This window comes from Ursus americanus, chromosome 17 (genome assembly GCF_024610735.1).
Source record: "Ursus americanus isolate L20-20 chromosome 17, mUrsAme1.1.p, whole genome shotgun sequence".
NCBI classification, from domain to species: Eukaryota; Metazoa; Chordata; class Mammalia; order Carnivora; family Ursidae; genus Ursus; species Ursus americanus.
This window is the reverse complement of record NC_142143.1, coordinates 14,105,050-14,125,843: the sequence shown is the minus strand read 5'-3', so window position 1 is coordinate 14,125,843 and position 20,794 is coordinate 14,105,050. Positions and strand designations below refer to the sequence as shown.

Here is a 20,794-nt window from a genome sequence, read left to right as displayed (position 1 = left end):
CCATGGGCCCCTGGGGAGGGCTTGAGCACTCGGCAGGGGGGTGTTCTGAGCACCCCTGACCTGTGTGTCTGCACGACAGTGAGCAGGTCAGTCCTCTGAACAAAGTGGGCTAGAGCTTTCTAGAGGTAGGTCAGCATGCCTCCTAGGTTCTGGCACACACTGAGCTGAGCCAGCCCAGGTAAGACCACTGGGAGAAGTTAAGGGGCTTGCAGACAAGGCCTGAACTTGTTTCTAGGGGTTTCTTGAAGCTTTGGGGCCCTCTGATCAGCTGACCTTTCAGGCACCCATTGGGCACATATCCTAAGAGCTGCTGGCAGGGACGAAGTGATGTCTCTATCACTGCCCACCTGAGAAATGACATGTGTTGGAGCAAGACCCAGCCTATACAAAGCTGGGCATTCCTGCCTATCTCTTGGCTTCCACCGTCCCCTGCCCCTTGTCACACACACTGCTTTCTGTCACTCCTATGGGCTAGGCTCTCCAGCCCCCAGGCCTTCACCTCTGCTCCCTCCTCCACCTGAAAGCCTTTTCTTTTCTTTTTTTTTTTTTTTAAAGATTTTATTTATTTATTTGACAGAGATAGAGACAGTGAGAGAGGGAACACAAGCAGGGGGAGTGGGAGAGGAAGAAGCAGGCTCCTAGCGGAGGAGCCTGATGTGGGGCTCGATCCCATTACGCCGGGATCACGCCCTGAGCCAAAGGCAGACGCCCAACTGCTGTGCCATCCAGGCGCCCCTTGAAAGCCTTTTCATTCTCTTTCCCTTGGCGACTCCTGCTGATTTCTCAGATCTTGGCTCAGGCAGGATGTTTCCCCCACAACATGCATCCATAGCACTACCAGAGTCTTACCTAGGGAGTGAGGATCACCTTAGAAGGGAGATGGTATTTCAGTGATCTGGGATTCTAAATGGCTAGTAAGGCAACTACCCCGAAGTGTTCACCAAGCATGATTAGAATGGCTGAGGCTTTTGCTCTACAAAGGGTGACCAGGAGGGGAATGTCAATACCCCAAAGCACAGAAATTGCCTAGCTTGGCTGGGTGTGTCTGATATGTGCTCCTGCGGCTCCCTGGGCTATAACATACACTTATCTTCTTGTCTCAAGACAGAAATCAGCTTCTTGAAAGTAGGACCTTGTCTACCTGCTGACTGCTGAATCCCCACGGCATAGCAGAGGATCCAAGGCATATAGTCAAACACTTCTGAAATAGTGAACGAGTGAATTAATTTCAAGTACTCATGTTAGAAGGAAGAGAAGGATGAGGAGGAAAGGGAAGGGAGGAGGAAGGAAGAGAAGGAGGAGGAGGAGAGGGGGAAGGAGGAGGAGAAAACAGGAGGAGGAGGAGAGGGAGGAGGGAGGAGAATGAGGAGGTGGCACCACTGACCTCTGATGTTAAGCCTTGGGTTTCTCATCTGTCGGTGGAGTTTGGGTGCTGTCCCCCCACAGGGATTTGTTAACTGAGGCCTCTTGTAATAGGACCCCGTGACTCACCTGTTTTTAGATATAAATCTTCAGCATTTGGAGATAAGGGTCCCATTTTAGCTTCTCAGATCACACTTGTACCTGCCTCCCTCTCTTCTTTTCTGGGTGACCTTTAGGAACTCAGACTCTTGACCCACACTGCAAGAGCCTGAACCCAAAGTCATCTCTGTCTCCTTTTTTGTATTACCTTTGATTCCCTCCTGTAGCCTCATTCTTTATTCAACAAATATCTGGGGAAGCCTTGCCATATTCTAGGCACCTTGTCAGGTGCTGGAGCCACAGATGCCGGCCTATTATCTAGTAATTCAGGCTAATGAGTGCCAAGCAACTGACCATTAAGGTAGAACATATTTGGGAAGAAAGGAAGCCAAGAAGACAGGAGGGATTTAGTGTGGCCTGGGGTGGGCAGAAGGCTTCCTGGAGGAGGTGACGTTTCAGCTAGGTGGGTCTTGCAGGGAAACAGACATGTAAGCAGATGACTGGGGAGAAGTCATTCTCACTGAGACAACAGGCATCACAGGACAGGTCAGTGTAGTGGGGTGGGGATGGGGAAAGTGATAGGGGGTGCTGGAGGCTTTGCAGTGGCAGGACTTGAGATGAGGCCCAAACCCCAGAGAGCCCTGTATACATCGCTGTGTTATTCAAAATAATCTTGTTATCTTGCAAAACCAATGGGGGCTTGGGGGATTGTTGCTCCCATCTGTTCCTGGGAGAATGGGGAGTCTATGGGGGAAGGATCTTCCTTCCTACTTTCTCTGCTTTGGAGTGCTGACATTCCCCCTCTGGCCACCCTTTGCAGGATGAAAGCCTCAGCAATTCTAATGCTTGGTGAACACTCTGGGGCAGTCACCTTAGCAGCCTTTTAGAAACTCAGATCATGGGAATACCACCTCCCTTCTCAGATGGTCCTCACCGCCCAAGTAAGTCAGCCCTGAATCCAGGAACCAGCCAGTCCTAGGACTTTTACCCTATCCCGAGCCAAATGATCCATGCCTTTCTCCCGAATTGGCTGTGGCTACAGGAAGAAATTGAGGGTAGGTGACTTAAGTAGTTACACTGCAAATGAAATGTATTAATGCCAAGTCCAGACATAAGCCTAGGTGGTGACTCTTAAATCTTGTCTTTAAATAGTTTAAAATTGAGATCGCCACTTAAAACATGAAAGCTGGAGTAAGATGCAGATTTTGCTTGTGTTCCTTTTGGATAATCCCAAAGTTCCAGGCAACTTGACCTTTCTGGGCCTGCGTTCCCTTTGCTTGCCTCTCTGGGCCCCTTCATTTCATATACAACCGACGTCAGCTGAGGCCCCAGCATGTTTCCCGGACTGCTCAAGCAGAAACCCACACTGCTTCCAAGGTGAGGAGAGCGAGGAGCCAGCACGTGCCCCTCCCCCTGCTTTGCCAGGAGGCCCAGGACAGGGCATCCCCGGGACAGCCTTGCCTGGAGGACCCTAGAATACAAGGCAGGCACTGAGAAAAGAGGCTCTGTGCAGAGAGGTTTTAATATCCTCCCGCTTTTAATAGCTTTCCCTGAGATGGAAACTTGGGTTGAAATGATTTGCAGCTCTCCAGATTTTTCTGAGTGTGTGTGTGTATTTGGGTTTATTTTTAGCCACAGGGGTTCATTCTGTGCCAAAAAAACCTGCTTAAATAAAACCAAGATTAATATTTTTACTTAACGGAAAGAGTTAGTCAGGACAGGCTTTGAACTGGAGACTCCCTATCTTGATTGGGAGTGCATCTTAACTGTCTGGTCGTGGCTTTGACATCAACAGAAGAGGCCTTTGAAACTGACAGAGGGAAGTGCCCTCAGGGGACCACAGTAGGAAGCCGGAAGAGCCTATTGTGAGACTTCTCCAAGGGGCAATCTTCCTCACGTGGGGCTGCCCCTCCCTGTAGCCCTCCTGTTCTCCAGGGCCATCTTCCTGGAAAGGCGGTAAGTCCGTCCTGGCTCTGCTGAGAGCCTGGCTGGGATTCCGCCTCTCTTCCAACTCCTCCCTTAGACCCCCGCCCACCAGATCTGGTCCAGGCTTCTGCTTCCTCTGGATTTAGATAAAGCAAACTGAGTCCTTGCTTCGGGATGGGCTAAGGTCTAGATCCGCTGTTGCCTCTAGGGAGCTCCAGATGCCCCTCCCCTTGGCCAGACTTTACCCCTCTTTGTGCCATGCCAGCTCTTTGTTCTTGCTCATACTGCTGTGTTTGCTCTACTTGAATATCATTTACCTGTTTCTTTGCGGTCTTTTTAAACTTGGCCCCTGAATTCCTCAGGGCCTCATTTATCTCCTTGTCCCTGTGAGCCTAGCACAGTACTCTATAAATGATTGTTGAACAGATGTTTATCGGCCCTATGAACTGAGAACTACTATTAACCCCTTCTGATGGAATAAGGCTCAGAAAGACTCGGTCATAGGCCAAAGCTTAACCAGAGGAGTTATCTTTTTTTTTTTTTTTAATCACCCTTCATGTATGTGGCCCTTTTAGCTTCATGTACTCAGCAGATACATAGTAGGAACTTGTCAACCTGCCAGATTCTCCTCTTGTTGCTCAGGCTACAGTAGTTAGTAAAGCAAAGAACCTGCCCTCTCGTGAGGCTCGCATTTGAGGGAACGGCACATGGACACAGACTATGTCAGCTGGTGGCCAGTGCTGTGGAGCACAGTGAGGCTGGCCAGGGCGACAGGGAATGCATGAGGGAAGATTATGGGGGATCGTGGAGGCCCCCTGACCAGGTGATACTCGAAGTAGGTGAGGGAGGGAGCCATGTGGCTACGGAAGAAGAGTGTTCCAGCAGAGGGAACTGCAAGGGCAGAGGCCCTGAGGTGGTGTTTGGGGTGGTGAACAAGGAGTAGGGGGCTGGGGGCCAGAGTGGAGCAGGTTGCCAAAGATGAAGAAGGTAAAGGGACCATGGGTGAGTGAGGGGCATTTTCAGGAGCTTAGTTTTGGATGGGTTGAGTTGGAGATGTCTTTTTAGACCTCCGAGTATAAATGTACACTAAATGTAGACTCATGTTGTAGGGTTCCGGGTTGGAGATTGCAAAAATGCGAGCTGCCAGTGGTACAGGTTGTACAAAGCCATGAGCTGGGTGGAAATGAGAAGGGGACAAGGAACCCACCACTGCCCGGATTGAGCACCCTGGAGGTCACCGGTGACCTTGGAGAGAACTGCTTTGGTGAAGTAAAAGAGGGAGCTTAGGTCATGGCAAGAACCTTTCAAGGTTGGTAATCATCATCCTGACCTAGAAGCCAGGATGGAAAGTGACTTGCCCAGTGTTACACAGTGACAGGGCCGTGACTGCATCCAGGCCCACGTGTTCTGTGCCTGCTCATTCCAGTGTCTCACAGCCACTTCTCCAGGGGTTTTCCTGATCTGAACTTTCAGCCTCCAAGTCTTTGTAGAGAGGGGCTTTTGGAGTTTGGGATGTGGTGACATAGGGGCTGGAAACCACAAGGATCTGGATAGGGCAGGTCTTCAGGTGTCTGCCTTCCACCCTTCATTCTCCTAAGGCCCTTTCCTCAAACCTGGACATCATCAAAGTGTCCCCAAAGAAGCAGCAGATAATTGTGAAGAGCTCTGGCAAGGGTCATTGGAGGTGGATACCAAAGATCCTCGGGGGATGAGGAAACGCTGGAGCAGGTCTCTCGCTGTCTTCCTCTGATTTGCACATTTCAGAACCTTCAAGTAATCACTGTCAGCAACATAACAGTATATCATCTGTTTAGCTTCAGGGTTACAAAGTGCCTTTTTACATATACATTGTCTCATCTAATTAATCAGCCTAATTAACGTCAGACCCATAGTGCTGTGAGAAACCTCAGGGAACATCAGGTTTTGTGGTTTCTAAGTTATTTTATTTTCTTCCTTAAAAGCCTTGCTGGAAAGCACAGTATGCTGAACAGATGACAGTCTGTTCTACTGCTGATGGTGATTACTCGTAGATTCTTATTACCAATCAGAGGGCACGTGTGTGTGAGTAACTGGGACAGAGTGGTAGGGTGGTCAAAGGGATGAGGGTCACTGGGGGCTTATCAGGGAGGCCTTCCTCCTAGGGACCAATCCACCTCTCTGATCCTTAGCAGAACAGACAGTGGGGGTGGGAAGGTGCAGAAAATTATGAAATGTTCTGCCATCAGTACAAATCCCATGAAAAGGCTTCAGGAAGTCTGCTTTCTTGGGGGAACCACCAAGTTTTGTTCCGCTGGGATGCAAAACCACACTGAGCGTATCTGATCTTCTTTGTAGTTGGAAAATAGGGACAATAATAGCCATCTCATAGAGTTATTATGAGAATAGAGCAAGATAGCATTCATGCACTGCTTGGCATGTGGGAGGGGCTTAATAAATAGTAGCTGTTCCTATCAGTGTGTTCTAGTCCCTCCCTCTCCTCTAGACTTATTGATGTGATGTAATGAAATGTAGGGAGCTGATGGTTAATGAATGGGTGGGCAGCTGGAGGAGTAAGGGAGCCTGGCTTTGCCCTTTTTGGATAGACTAAAATGCAGGATCTCCATGGGGCACAAGACCAGGGAATTGCCTAATAGGCAGAGCCAGATGGGCTTGGGCCTGCCTTGCTCTGGGCCCCTTGGTTACTGTCTTTGTCATGAGCTCTTGGCCTCAGAAAGGCCCGTGTGGATGGCAACCAGGAAATAAACATCAAGTGACTATCGGATACTTCCTGACCCCTCTTTTCCTCCAAGTTCAAGTCCAGGAAGACAGGTGAGCCCACAGTCCAGGCCTTTCTGCTCATCTAGATCCTGCCTGCTACGGTCCCGTCAGAAGAACATTCCACTCCCTTGGGTGGACACTAACAGTGACTTCTGCTTTTGGAGAAACTCATCCTACCTGCTGGCCAGGTGTGCCTTACCTAACCTCACTGTCCTCCTAAAAACCATACCTTAAGTCAGCAAAATCATTCTAAAGGGCCTTCAGAGAGGCAGGAATGGGACAGAGTGTGTGTGTGTGTGTGGAGGGGGGCATGAGTGTGGTACTGAAAGTATCTCATTCACTAGACAGCTGAATCAACTTCTCTACCATGAGGAGGATCTGCAGTGCTCTCAACAGGATCCTAAGATCTAAGATGGGTAGAATCCATGGTCTTAAGTTGGTATACATTAATTTATTTAAGGGGTCCTTAATCCAAAACCCAGCCAAACTTTGCCTTCCAACCTACTAGCAGGAAAGTCCAACCATCAGAACAGGGTGGAAAGGTCTGGATTTGATTGAAGGTGGTTGTATGGGAGGTGGCAGGAGAAGGTGAGAGGCAAGGTCTTTGTCATGGGCACCTTGTCCCCCTCTCCATATGCTGACGAATAGCAGATGTACAACTTCTGGACACAGCAGTAAGCTACACTGGAAGCTGAATTGTGTTTGCCCCTGGAATTGTTTTTGTTCAAAACTTGTGCTGCTTGTGATCTACATTACTATGGATGGAGGTGGGGACAGGCAGCACACAATTATATTTCTGGAAGGGATGGGCCTTGTTTCTCTTGTTTTTTGCAAGCTCTTACTAGCCCACCCCACAAAAATTATTTAAAGAGAGAAAATTATATAGAGATGTACCTTTACACCTGGATCCTCAGGTGTATGATATATTTAAGAGGGCCCTACATATATTTACAGGTCTGTGTGCCAATTACACAAGCACACATAGCCTGGTCAGTTTCTTCTTACAGACTTTTAAGTTAAAATACTGTTTACTCTGTTTTCCTTTGACCTCCATACCCCTGGAAGCCCAGGTTCCTTTCTCAGGAGCATAAGAGGCTCCAAGACTGACATTCAAGCTGTTCGTCATTGCCCCTTTCTCTGACTGGTGCTTTCAGACCTTGGAGATCAGCCCTCTAGCCATGAACTTTTAAACTTTGTCTTCCCATTAGACTGTGCTCTGTGGAGGTAGGAAATGGGACTTCTATTTCTCGTCATCACCCCCACCAGCACACCAACCCAGCTCACACCCATATTGGTTTAGCTGCTGTGGGACACTGGGTAGACAGTGTGGGGCCACGTTCCAGCATGAAGGAGAATAAAGAAAACCTTTGTCTCGCCCAGCCCATCTGTAAAGCTGGCTTCTAGCCACTACACCAAGGTGGCGGGAACAGCCCACATGCTGCCAGCTCTAAGTTTGGAAACTGTCTTCTGTTGTTGTTGGAGAACTGTGACCTTCCATACCTCCCCTGTCCACCGTGGCCCCCAGGCCAGCAAACACTCAGGAGCACCCTTATTGCCAAACAAGAAAGTACAAAATAGCACACATTTGCATTGCAGAGGAGAAACCGAAGCAAATAAAGACATATTAATTCACAGACCTAATGGGCAGATTTGAGGTTGGCTGGTGTTTTTACTCTGGAAGGACTTTGTGAATCTCTTTGAAAGAGCAGAATATTGCCTAGTTTTAGTTCAGTTTAGTGCAGTTTTGTTTTTATAAAGAAAACACTGGTGTGGCCTCCACGCTGGCCCTTCTCTGCCAGCCTTTCTGGACCATAACCATGTGATCGAGTTTGGTCCTGGTGGGCTGCTCTTGGGTCACTTGTGGGTGATGAGCTAGGACAGGTCCCTGTGATGAGGTGGGTGCTCCAGACTTAAAAACACCTCGTATGTTTGTTCTGACCAGTTTATGTGTGCTCCCCCACCTCTCCCTGAAATTCTGCATGGCCAGATATTTTGAGGAGCTGGCCTTTCTTCCCATCCTAGAGAGAACCCCCAGGCCTTAGCTTATGGTGTATGTTAGAAGATAAAGATGCTCAGATAGACAAATAATAATAGAGGTCATGGGTAGGGGTGGTGACAGCAAACACACCGTTATCAGTGCCTGTCCATAACCCTCACAGCCTGATGGTTAGGAGGAATTGCAATAGATTAGGAAATTAAGACACGGAAGGGTTTAATGACCTCCCTAAGGTCAGGCAGCACCACTGCTGGGATTTGAACCCAGGCAGTCAGGCTCCAGAGCCCTGGCTCTTCCATGCTCTGCCATGTTGCTGCTCCACTAGAATTAGGACATTGCTTGTAAGCCACAAGGTGGGCCTTGGGCCAAGACAATCAGAAAGATTTAGGAGAAAGGAGGTTGGGGACACAGGGGTTTGTCTGAGGCCACGTGGTAATGGTGGAACTGAAACTCAAATGTGGCTTCCTGACTACAGAAACTTACTCCCTTTTCACTGAACTATTCTCAGATGAAAAGGTTCCAAGCTCAGGCCATTTCAGGGTAGGGAAGGAATTGGCTCACTGTGTATGCAGAAGCTTCCAGAAGTACCTAGCTTTATGGGACAGGTTTACTTATGACATATTATGTCTAAATGAAGTCAAGCCATTTTTGAGCCAGGAAAGGGTAGAAGTTGTTATTTAAAGAAATCCCTTTTGTGATTTCTTCCCCCCCTAAGGCAAAGACTCACTTGCTAGTTTACCTTCTGTGTTAATGAAGCAGCAGAGGATGGAGCCAAATCAATCCAGGAAGAATCAATAGTAAAGTCCTGGCAGATATGCTCCCTGCCCAACAGTTAAGCTGTTACAACCTGACTGTGGGAGTTACTAGTAGAGGAAATAGTCCCTGGGCCTCTGGGAAGCTGGCTCCCTGCCGAGGATGCTGCTACAAAGTTAGACACAGAGATGGAGGCAGAATCTTGAGGGAGCTTGGCCTGGAATGTTGCCAACCTCTCGTTTTTGCAGCGGACTTGGAAACAACCACTCACCCCCTCCCAATCTGAGCTGAGTCTGCTAAATTGCTAACTTCGCCAATGGGTTCTGTGTTTTACCCTCCCTGGCAAGAAGGTCTGGAGGGGCTGTTGATTCATCTGGGTCTTGACTTCATGTCTGACTGGAAGAGTAGGATCCAAACTTGTTTGGGGAGGAACAGGACAGAATCCAGTTGGGATGGCAGATATTGGTTCCTAATAAAGGTTTTGTTTTGTTTTATTTTGTTTTGTTTTAATTTAAGAGATGAGAGTCAATGGATTGAGAAACATGGTGAGACATCCAAAATGGGGAAGGATAATAGAGCTACCATGATGGACAGATGTGTGTGTGTGTGTGTGTGTGTGTGTGTGTGGTGTATTCTGTTTAACAGACATTTATTGAATGTCTTTTTAGGGGCTAAGTACAACTGGAGGTAAGAAAGAGTGACAGGATCTTAGAGCTGGAAGAGTTCACTTTGTGACTCAAAGCATGGCTGCTATACATGCAAAATCCATTCCATTCTGGGCAAGGTCCTAGCGTGAGAGCTTTCAGACCCCCTTGATGGAGACACTCTCTGTCCCTATGGCAGCCCCTCCTCTTTTCTTACCAGTTTTTGTTATTAGATGACTTTTTTTGGGTTGTGCCAATGAACACAACTTCTCTGTAATTTCTGAATTGTCTTTAAGATCTGTCCATTACTCCTCCATGTGTGAGTTCTATAAATACCTGGACAGCTACTGGGTGCTTCTTCTTCACATAAAATACAAGAAGAACGCATAGCCTCTTATAATCTCAAAGTAAATCCCTCCTTTCTCTGTGTTCTCACTGCATGTAGTAAATTCATGTCTTCCAGTCTTCCTCATACTGGGTCTAATAGTTTTCCTGTTCATAGTCAATTGATATTTACTGAGCAACTCCTTTCTGCCAGATGATGTACTAAGAAATTTCATAAGATCTTTTGTTTAATCTTCATTCCAATTCTTTGATGTAGGTAGAGTTACACCCTCTTTACAGAGGAGAAAACTGAGATTCAGAAGAGGAAGTGGCTTCGCTTCTCTGTCAGTTTCCTTGTCTGTATAATGTAGATGGTGATCCTGCTCTTGTAAGCAGTCTTGAGGAGTAAATAAATGAGATGTACTGCTGCACACAGTTGGCATGTGATAAATGGGAGCTACTTTTAATGGCAGCAATCCTTCCATGGTCAGCCCATGCCATTTTTGGTGATATGATGATGATGATGATGATGATGATGATGATGATGATATCAATAATGTTTATGTAACATATACTATGTTGGAGACATGGTGCTGAGTTTCACACGCATTATCTTACCTAATCCTTTCAATTCAAGAGATTGGTACCATTATTATCCTGGCTTTACAGAAGAGGAAATTGGAGGCCGAAACAAAGTTCCTTGCCCACAGTCATAATAGCCATAAAGAGCAGAGCTGGGGTTAAAACAGTTCATTCAGTTGGCTCCTGAGCGCCTACTCCCAACTGCTCCCTCCTCCACCACATTCTAATTGAGCTACACTTTACTGCATACCTTGTCATCTAAGTGCTGGGTACCAAGGCCCTATCAGAATGCTGACTGGCCATGGAGAGAGGCTGGGATGCATTGCAGTCCTGCAGGCATGTCAGGACTCAGTGAATGTATGCATGCAAAGGAGAGCCCCAAATGAAGCAGCATTCAGGAAGAGCTCCTGGTGGAAAGAGAATAGGTCTGGGAGACCATGCAATTGTCAGATAGACAATGGAGGCATGGCAAGAGGCTCTAACAAGAGCAGTAGATTGTGGATTATGGTGAAACCACAGAGTCAAGAAACTCCTCCAGGGATGGATGCAGCCTAGGAATTTCCAGGGTCGACAATTGTGAACATTTGGGATAATTAACTTGAGTGATGACTGCCTGCTTTCTTTCCTCCATTCCTCTCCTACCCCCCAGTGTCTCTCCTCTGAATTCTTGCTTTTATAAACACAATCATCTATTCAAGCTGGCCCAGAGGTAAGAAAGTAATTCCAGGCATCCATCCTGAGATGTGGTTCCCTGATGTGGTTCAAGCCTTCTTAACCTCCTTCCTGTCTGTATCTTGCCTTTTTCTGCAGTGATCCGGGCCAAGGTGGTGGGAAAGAAGCTGGTGAAGGAGGGGCCCTTTGGCACACTGGTCTACACCATCAAGCAAATGAAGGTGAGTGACAGAAGCCCACTACAGAAGAGCTCTCGGGTCTTTTGGAGTAGAGTCCTGGCCAGGGGAGGCAAGGTGGGTGGGCGTAGCCCTTCCCCACTGCTGGAGAGGGTGTTGCTGAGGCAGAAGAAAGGGATGGCAGGGAGTGTGGGGAAAGTGGCTGCTTCACCCTAGAGCCAGCGTGGATGGAGTCCCTCAGGGGCCATTGTTAAGAGGCTCAACTCTGGAACCAGATGGCAGACAGCCTTGCTCCCTGGTAACTGAGAGATCTTGGCAAAGTCACTGCCCCGCTCTGGGTGTCAGTCTTCCCATCTGCAAAATGAGGGGATGGGACTAGTTTGTCTTACAGGCTCTTCTGGGCTCTCAATTTTGAGTTTCAAGAGTGCCTACTGGTCTTATGCAGTTGCTGAGGTTACAATTTATGTTTAACTCCTTGAATCTTTACACCGAACTTTGGCTGATCACAGGAACCTTATCTTGGAGTAAGAACTGCACCCTCTTTCCCTGTTTTCCCAGATCTTGCATCCCGGCTGGTTAGCACTGTTTACTAAGCATATTCGTATAACTGAACATATTCCTGAGCATGTGAACATTATGAAGCACACTAAGGAAGTCCACCTTAACAAAAAGAATATCAGATTTGAAACCTACAGAACCTGCTTCCTTGTCTTATCTCCACTCCCAAATAGCCTGCTTACCTTGGAATCCCCCCTTTCCTGGGCCTCAGTTTTGCCACCTGTTAACAGTGCAGGGTTGGGTTTAGTACCCCTAAGAGCCCTCCCAGCTCAGGCATTTCAAGATTCTAAGTGCCCTGGGACACGTGTGGTGTTACTTGTAAGCAAGAGCTGCTTTGGGTCCCAGAAAGAGGTACTTATGTTTGTCTTAGTGGAGAGGGCTGTACTCACCCTGAATAGCTCAGCAGCTGGCCCATCACCCCACCTTTGTAAGTACCTCCCTATGCGCAGCATGCCGTGCCAGGAGCCATGGAAGCCATGAGAAAGATGGGGTTCCGATGTTAGGAAGTATAGTCAGGCTGGGAAAGAAGACCCAAGGCACATGTGCACGACTAATCAGAAGTTCAAGATGGGCTGTGCTCAGGGCCAAGTGGACGGCCAGCCCTTTTACTCACTGCCCATATTTGCATCCCCAGAAACTAGAGTAGGACCTGGCTCACAACAGGGACTTGAGGGATGTTTATCCATCTAATGGAGAAATGAGGGTGAGACCCTACTGGCCTGAAAACTCCCCAGAGGAGACAAGCCTTGACACCCAGGTGGAACTGAATGGGGGTAGTAATAGCCCATGGGTGGTATCCAACCATCCGGGAGGCAGACGTCCAGGCCTCATTATTCCTGCATCCTGAGGCCTGAGGTTTGATGGATTAAGTTTGTGGAACCTGTTGCTTTGGATTCAACTTTGGAAACATCCACAGCCTTCTGGTTATGTAATGTCCACAGTCAGCCCTGGCTAGGTGCCCTTGGCTGCCCAAGCCTGATCATGGGACCAGCTTATGTCTTCAGACAGCCATGGGGAGAGAAGAGTGTGGAGGGAGGAACCAAGAAGATCAACAACAACCAAAGAAACCCCTACTGTACAGCCTCTGGCAGCCAGAGAGCAAATGCCAGAGCATGTTAGACAAAGCAGAGGTTCAGACAACACTCCCCTCCTGCTCTGGAAGGACCCATCACGTTATGGACACTCTGGCCAGCAGATCTGAGGGGAGAGCTGGGAGACAGTTGTTCCTAAGCTTGCCTAGCATCCCCGCTTCCTTTGGGGCATGGACACCAGGGTGACCAGAATGTCCCATTCCCCCCTCACTGGTGTCAGGCCAGCCTCTCGGGGTGGGGGTGGGGGGTGTTTGGAGGCCAAATTACATTTGTTCACCCATCAGCTTCAGAGCACACATACCCACTCCCAGGCTGGTGGCCTCACACTAACCATTTGCTGTCTCTCACCCGGGCTCATGGAACCAAGGTGCTGGGCACTGGAAAGTAAAATTCCTTGTTTTACTTCTGACACAGGTTCAAAGGGGAAATGACCTGCCCAGTCATGCATTTAATTAAAGACAGATCTGGTTCCCAAGCTAAGGTGCTGGGATTCCTTTCCAATCCTGTGTGTTCTTTACATGGCTCCCCAAATCTCCCTGCCATCCTGCTTTGATCATCAATCACTATGTAATGCTTTTTTATTAACTCTGCCCCTCCTACCAGCCCAATATTAGATAACTTGTAGAAGGGTCATTGCCCTTCTGTCCTGAGAGGCCACTAAATTCTGCTGGTCTCCAGGGAACAGTCTGCTAATCAGGTATGGGGTATGGGGATTGGAGGAGTAGTTCATCCAACCGTCCCCCTCCCTTCCTCCCTCCTTCTTTCTCATTCTCTCTGTGCTGAGCACTGTGCTTCAGGCTGGGGATATCAAGATAATATTTGTTATAATGAATATAAGACTCTATTCAAGTGACATGTACTGAGCATTTACCATGTACCAGGTATTCTGCTAAGCCTTTGCGTGGATCAGTCCTCATAACAACCCTATGAAGTAGATACACATTATCCTCTATTTTACAGGTGAGGAAGCCGGAAAGGTCATGTAACAGTCAAGTTCATAGAACGAGATAGTGGCAGATGCCAGGGAAACTACAGAGCCTTTGCCAATGGGAAATTACAGAGCAGTGGAGCTACAGGCTGATTCATCATTCCTGCCCTCTTGGGGGCCTACTGCACCCCATCTGTATGTAGTTCCCCCAGGGAACAAAAAGAGGTTAGCTTGGGTTTGTCCATTTGTCATCCAGCAGTGTAGCTCTTGACTTGCAACATCCTGCAAAGGGTGCATTGAAAACTCTTTGTAGGAGGGAAGGAGGAGAGGCCAGAGAGGCGAGCCTGCGTGAGTTTTGGCACTGGTCCCTAGGTGGCTTTGTTCTGGTGGATTAGAGTCTACCCCAGAGAGTCAGACGGGGTGAGCAAGGGCTCCCTTAGACCAGAACTAAAGGAGCTCGGAGAATGTGAGAATTTGAGCCGCCCTGTCTCACCTCTCTCTTCTGTCTCAGAGTTCCCACCTCCTCCCCTCGAACTTCTCCCCCAGATGAAAGGCAGGCAGACCCTCTCCCATATGCTAATTCCAGAACCTCTAATACACGATACACATTACAGGCCTATCTTGAGTCTGCAGACACCCACAGGTGTGTGTGTGGGGGGGGAGTGTACGAATGTTAAGGGAGCTTATTGCAAACTCAAACTTGGAGACAGCTGAAGCAGTTGCCAGAATTGGTCACTCTAATCTATCGGGACCTTATCTCCTATCTGGACCATGAGAAAGCAGTCTGCTCTGCCAGGAGCTGCAGTTTGTGCAGCGGAGACATGCTCCCAGGCTAGCGCGGCAGGGGACAACACGTGGGGAACATTATGTCCCAGCTGGTCCTGGGGGGGGGAGGGTTCCAGGGGGAGGCCCACTGGTCATGTGCTTTGCATGTCCTGACTCTGGGCAGGACAGATTTGCTGGGCAATCGGAATGCTTGGCCCCTGGGGACTTCCTTCCTTCAGTGGTTTGTCTAATCAAATGAGCACTATTGCAAGGTCTCGCCTTTGAAGCTCCAGCTGGAAGCCTCTCTGACCCTCCAGCCCACAGGGAGCCATTCTCCTCCCTCTCAATGCCTGTAACTCTTTCTGGTCTGCGTCTCTCAGCTAGCGCTCAACAGAGACAGCCTGCATTTTCATGCGCTCTGCCTCCGGTGCTAGACAGCCCAGCCCGTTCTATAAGAGAAAGACTTCTCTCTTATAGAGAAAGAAAGACTTTGGATACACTTGGTATCTCAGTCAAGTATCTGATGTTGCTTGGTCTGCAAATGAAAATAAGTTGTGGGTTTAAAGGAGTTCGTGACGTAAAGCAGCATCCAGCACAGTGCTCATCTCCAGGCACACCGGACAGGTTTGACATGGCCGTGATATTGCATGCTGTCAATGCAGAGCGAAAACCAGGCATTGCGTAAGAAATATTCAAAATCCCCAGATTCAGAAATTTCTTCTTACATTATTTGTCCTTTCACCCCAAGGGAAGCTAATTTCTTCGAACTCTTGTGTGCATACTACCAAGAGGGGAGGCCCAGAGGCTTATAGAGTCCAATGTGGTGTGTGTCTACACATGATAGACCATTATTCAGCCTTAAAAAAGAAGGACATCTTGTCATTTGTGACAACATAGATGAACCTGGAGGACATTATGCTAAGTGAAATAAGCCAGACACAAAAAGACAAATACAGCATAAGCTCACTTTTATGTGGAATCTAAAAAAGTTGAACTCACCATTGAACTTCTCACAGAAGCAGAGTAGGATGATGGTCACTAGGGGCTGGGAGGTGGTGGAAATGGGGAGATGGTGGTCAAAGAGTAAAACTTTCCAGTTCTACAGAACTAGGATGAGTAAGGTCTGGAGATCTAATGACAGCATACCGTTAATAATACCATATTGAATACAAGAAATTTGCTAAGAGAATATCACACACACACACACACACACACACACACACACACACACACACACCCTGTAACTCTGGGAGGGATGGATGTGTTATTTGATTGTGGTGACCATTTCACAATGTATGCATTTTTATTTGTCAATCATACCTCAATAAGCTGGAGAGAGAGAGAGAGAGAAAGAGAGAGAGAGAAAGAGAGAGACAGAACACAACCCTCTTAGTCTGAAGTTCCAAACCAGCTTTAAATCCCTGTATTAGGAGATAAGGTTGGGCAAAGAGATGTAGAAAGAAGAGGACCAAACCTTTCCCTCTGTCAATATGAATTCTGGTAGAACTAGTTTAAAGATAACTTTTACTGAGTGTTGCTCACCAAGTACTATTCTAAGTCATTTAATTTTCAAAAACACCTTATGAAGTAAATACTTTGCCCCATTTTACAGGTGAAGAAACTGAGACCCAAAGAGCTTAAGTGACTAATAAGTGGCAGAGACAATGTTCAGACTGGCTGGCTGTCTCTAGAACCTGAGGTGACCATTAATCCTTCAATGCTTTGACTGGATTAGATTACCTTTAATGTCTTTTTCAATTCTGAGAGTCTATGATTCTCTGATGTCAGGGCATTACAAACCTACCACAACCCTCCTAAATTTGTCAAATCAATTCTCAGTCTCTATGAATATAGACCTAATGATACTTCCAGGGTCGATATCTAAGTCAAGATGGGATTATTATTAAGAAAAGATAACGAAATGAGTACAATTTGCCTTTACCATATTGTTAAATTCAGAATTGACCCTAAAAGGCAGCACGGTGCTTGTCAGATCTCATCATTCACAACGCATTAAAGTTTGGCAAACTGAGGGCTTCAGGGGGTGGGGGAATGGGATAGGCTGGTGATGGGTATTAAGAAGGGCACATATTGCATGGTGCACTGGGTGTTATACGCAGCTAATGAATCATGGAACTTTATATCAAAAACCAGGGATGTACTGTATGGTGACTAACATAATATAATACAAAAATATTATTAGAAAAAAAAATAAAGAGCACACTTACCATGATAAAAAAAAAATAAAGTTTGATTCTGCATATAAGTGCTACAAACCATGTTGAAATCAAGATTCCTTCAAATTCAAAGGAGTGAGAACTCACCTAAGCAGCTGAAGTCACTGGACCCTAGACAGGGCCCTGATCCTCACTCATAAAGCAGAGAGGACATGAAGGGAAAGACTGACAAGGTTGTACTGAGGCTCTAATGGCCTGGGTCCGAAAGAGCTCAAGTGAGGACCGAGCTGAAACATTTGCCAGGAACTCAAGGAACAGCCACACCAGAAGAGAAGCTGCTGGGGATAGGAGGGAGTGTAGGGAATGTTCTTTGAAAGCCACATTTGATGGCACGCACACAGCAGTGCTCTTCAGCATGGTTCCTGTTAAAGCCAGAGAGGCACCATCCATCACTGAGGAAGTGGGGGGTACGATGTGACCCGCCCCTGCTCCCCCACGGCATAATTGAAAGCCGAGTGTGGACAGTAATTCTCATAGCACTTGGCTGCGTTTCCTCATTCGGCTGGTGAGCCTCTCAGGAGAAGAGGGTTAAAGAGAGGCCAGGTAAATGAAAACCATCTGCACTGATGGTTGCACACAATGAGAACAGCGTTGCCTTTAAAAAGGCAGAGGCTCCCAAACTCTGTGGGTCCAACAGACCCTTTATGATGGCGGAGGTCCTTGTGGACCACCTACCCCCCACCAGCCAGTCTCCACTTAAAAGAAAATAAGGAGAAAACCCAGCCCGTTAGTGCAAATGGGAGGCACTTAGATGAGATACCAATGAGATGATGTCTGGCTTTTTATTAATTACCATAAGTAATTAATAACGCATGCCAGGAACTAAGGGAGAGCCATTGTCCTGTTGTAAACCCTTGGAGACCACCAGCCATTCAGGCCCGTGTGCTCTGAGAACCAGGGGGTTAATGGGATTGGGCCACACCTTGGTGCCCCCTCCTACCTTCGCCAGCTCACACAGTTAACAGAATTTTCTCAACAGATCTGAACCCGTGTGAGACTCGTGGTCTTGACCTGGACTCACCAAGTGGGTTCAGCCTCATTATGTCCACACCAGTGGCTCTGGCACATGCAGATAAAGGAGGCACAACAGCCATAAATAGCATTTGCCTGTATCAGAGGCCCTTGGGAATGAACTTGTGAGGCCACAGTGAGAGACAGCAGAGGATAACAGTTAAGAGCATGGACTCCGGAGCAGAGTCTCCTGCCTGGAATCCCACCTTTGCCAACTGCCAACCGTATGGCCTTGGATAAACCACTTTACCTGTGTGGAGCTCAGGCTCCTCATCTATTAAATGGGCAAAAATAGTTCCTGTCTCGTGGGGTTGTCATGGGTATTAAGTAGGTTAATATTCGAGAAGGATTTCTCATCTTTGGTGCTGACATTTGGGGCCAGATAATTCTTTGCTGTCGGGCTGTCCCATGCATCACAGGATATTTTTAAAAATTTTTTATAATAATTTTTATTATGTTATGTTAGTCACCATACAGTACATCCCTAGTTTTTGATGTAAAGTTCCATGATTCATTAGTTGTGTATAACACCCAGTGCACCATGCAATACGTGCCCTCCTTAATACCCATCACCGGTCTATCCCATTCCCCCACCCCCCTCCCCTCTGAAGCCCTCAGTTTGTTTCCCAGAGTCCACAGTCTCTCATGGTTCATTCCCCCTTCTGTTTACTGTCTGATTTTAGGTGGCTCTTTCCACTTCCCATAACCTTCCCACCATCACAGGATATTTAACAGCATCCCTAGCCTCTTCCCACAGATGCCAGTAGAAACCACCGCCGCCCCCATCTGTGACAATCAAAAATGTCTCCAGACATTGCCAAATGTCTCCTGGGGTAGGGGTAAAATGGTCTCCAGTTGAGAACCACTGTCTTAGATTTTGTTGTAGATAAAAATGGCCAAATGTCAGCGTTTTTATACAGTGTAACTTAATGATTATAAAGTGTTTAGTTAAAAATCTAGAAATTTTGTATATGTGTTTATATGCTTTATCTGGGGTAAAGGAATCTTTCAACAGATGCTCAGAAAAATAAAAGCATGGGAATCCTGGCCTGAGTTCAACTTTCACCAACCAAACAGAATTTTTGAGTCCTTGTGTGTAAAATGGGTACAATAATACCTCCTTCCTTGGGTTTTTGGGAGGATACAGCGAGGGGAATGTAAGTGGAATGCTTTTATACACTGAGAAATGTCACAGTGATGTCATTAGAATGCTGGCCAGCTGCCTTCTTGGAACTTGGGGGCCAAGGTTGGTAAGGCAGGCAGGACCCCTTTCACAGCAAATTCTTTGGATTTCTGAAAAGGTGTTGGGATAGGAGAAGAGTATATATCTGGTACAGTGTTGTGGAGGTGTTGGAATGGGTGATGTGATTGGCTGGATGGGAAGGTTTCTCTGGAAAGGCACCAACCATGGCCCAGACAAGAGGTGAATAGGTGGCTTTATCTGGAATGAAGGCCCTAGGGTGGATAGGTCAGTGATTGGCCACAGGATGGTGGATTAGGCATACCGGATCCCCACAGAACAAATGACAGCATGCTTTCTGAGCCCTGGTCCTCCTCTCATGACATCCCTTCTGCCCACAGATGTACCGAGGCTTCACCAAGATGCCCCACGTGCAGTACATCCACACAGAAGCTTCTGAAAGTCTCTGCGGCCTGAAGCTAGAAGTCAACAAGTACCAGTACCTGCTGACAGGTAACGGCCAGCTCTAGCATCTAGGCCAGGGTTTGGCCAAGGTCCACCAGTCCTTTACTTCAGAAGGATAGAGAAGCAGTAGTTGACCCAGAAGTGTCCTTAGGACCTTGGCCACACGCCCAGTGAATTGTAAGGAGTATCTCGTGTAGAGGACATCTTGCTTGGACTGTGGTGGGAACCTGAGTTCTACATGGAGGCTGGATTTTAGTCTCAGCTCCACCACCAGCCCCGTGGAGGAAATGTAGTTTTGCCTAGTTTTGCAGTTTCTCAGCTTTACTATGTCATATGAATAAAAAAGGATTGCTAGTACCTGTTTCTCTGTACCTCACGGTCAATTGATTTATTGGGTCTATCTGAAAGCTGCCCACCTTCAGGCAGTCAATGTGGGAAAGGAAAAAATAAGGTCAAAACCAAGAAACCACTGATGAGGGAAGGGACGAGTTGGCCTTAGTCCCAGCTCCAGCACTTCATGGGTTTAAGACCTTCTAAAGGTAAATCACTTCTTAAGGTACATCACTTAACCTCTCCAAGCTTTGTTTTCCCCACCTGGAAAATGGGGACACAGTTTGGCCTCAAAGGTGTTGGGAAAGATGAAATAAAATCAGAGGACTAGAAAGTACTTAGCACAGTACCTGGTCTAAGGTGGCTATGCAAGGGGTGAGAATTCTTTCGCCTGTGGCTGGGCTCTAGACAGAACAACTCTCCCCTTGTTTTCTTTCCTCCTCTAGGCCGCGTCTATGATGGTAAGGTGTACACAGGACTGTGCAACTTTGTGGAGAGGTGGGACCAGCTCACCCTCTCCCAGCGCAAGGGGCTTAACTACCGGTATCACCTGGGCTGTAACTGCAAGGTAAGCCCTGGAGAGGGCAGGCGGAGAGCTGGCTCACAGCTCCAGAAACGTCATTTCTGCGGTACTGGGCACTTGGCCCTTGTGATGAGAAGGGCATGCATGTCAGGCCAGGGCAGCAGGGCAGGTCTGAACAGGGGCGGTAAGGAATGTTGCCACCAGGCTGAGCAATGAAGAAGGTGGGGGAAGAATGCCTTTCTGCTGTCATCTGCTGCCTCCATGCTGGCCACTTGGCAGCTGCCCGGGCACAATGACTCTTCAGCATCCCTCCCGTGGTTCAAGGTTGTGGCAGGTACAAGATCCTTATGCTGACAGGTCCTGTCGAGCAGTCCCAAGTGGGCTCACCAGGGCAGCTGCCTCATTGGTTGCCCCT

General features: G+C 47.7%; 2 protein-coding genes across 3 annotated transcripts in view; one reads left to right on the top strand and one right to left on the bottom strand.

Annotated features, from left to right (window-relative positions):
* Positions 1 to 20,794, bottom strand: part of SYN3 (synapsin III) — a 451,755-nt gene that overhangs the window by 276,873 nt on the left and 154,088 nt on the right. The window lies entirely within an intron of this gene.
* The window catches only part of TIMP3 (TIMP metallopeptidase inhibitor 3), a 58,301-nt gene that overhangs the window by 32,918 nt on the left and 4,589 nt on the right, over positions 1 to 20,794 (top strand). Inside the window, exons 2-4 of the mRNA XM_045779585.2 lie at positions 11,254 to 11,336; positions 19,463 to 19,574; positions 20,303 to 20,424. Coding sequence (XP_045635541.1) covers positions 11,254 to 11,336; positions 19,463 to 19,574; positions 20,303 to 20,424 — 317 coding nt within the window. The remainder of the gene's footprint in view (positions 1 to 11,253; positions 11,337 to 19,462; positions 19,575 to 20,302; positions 20,425 to 20,794) is intronic.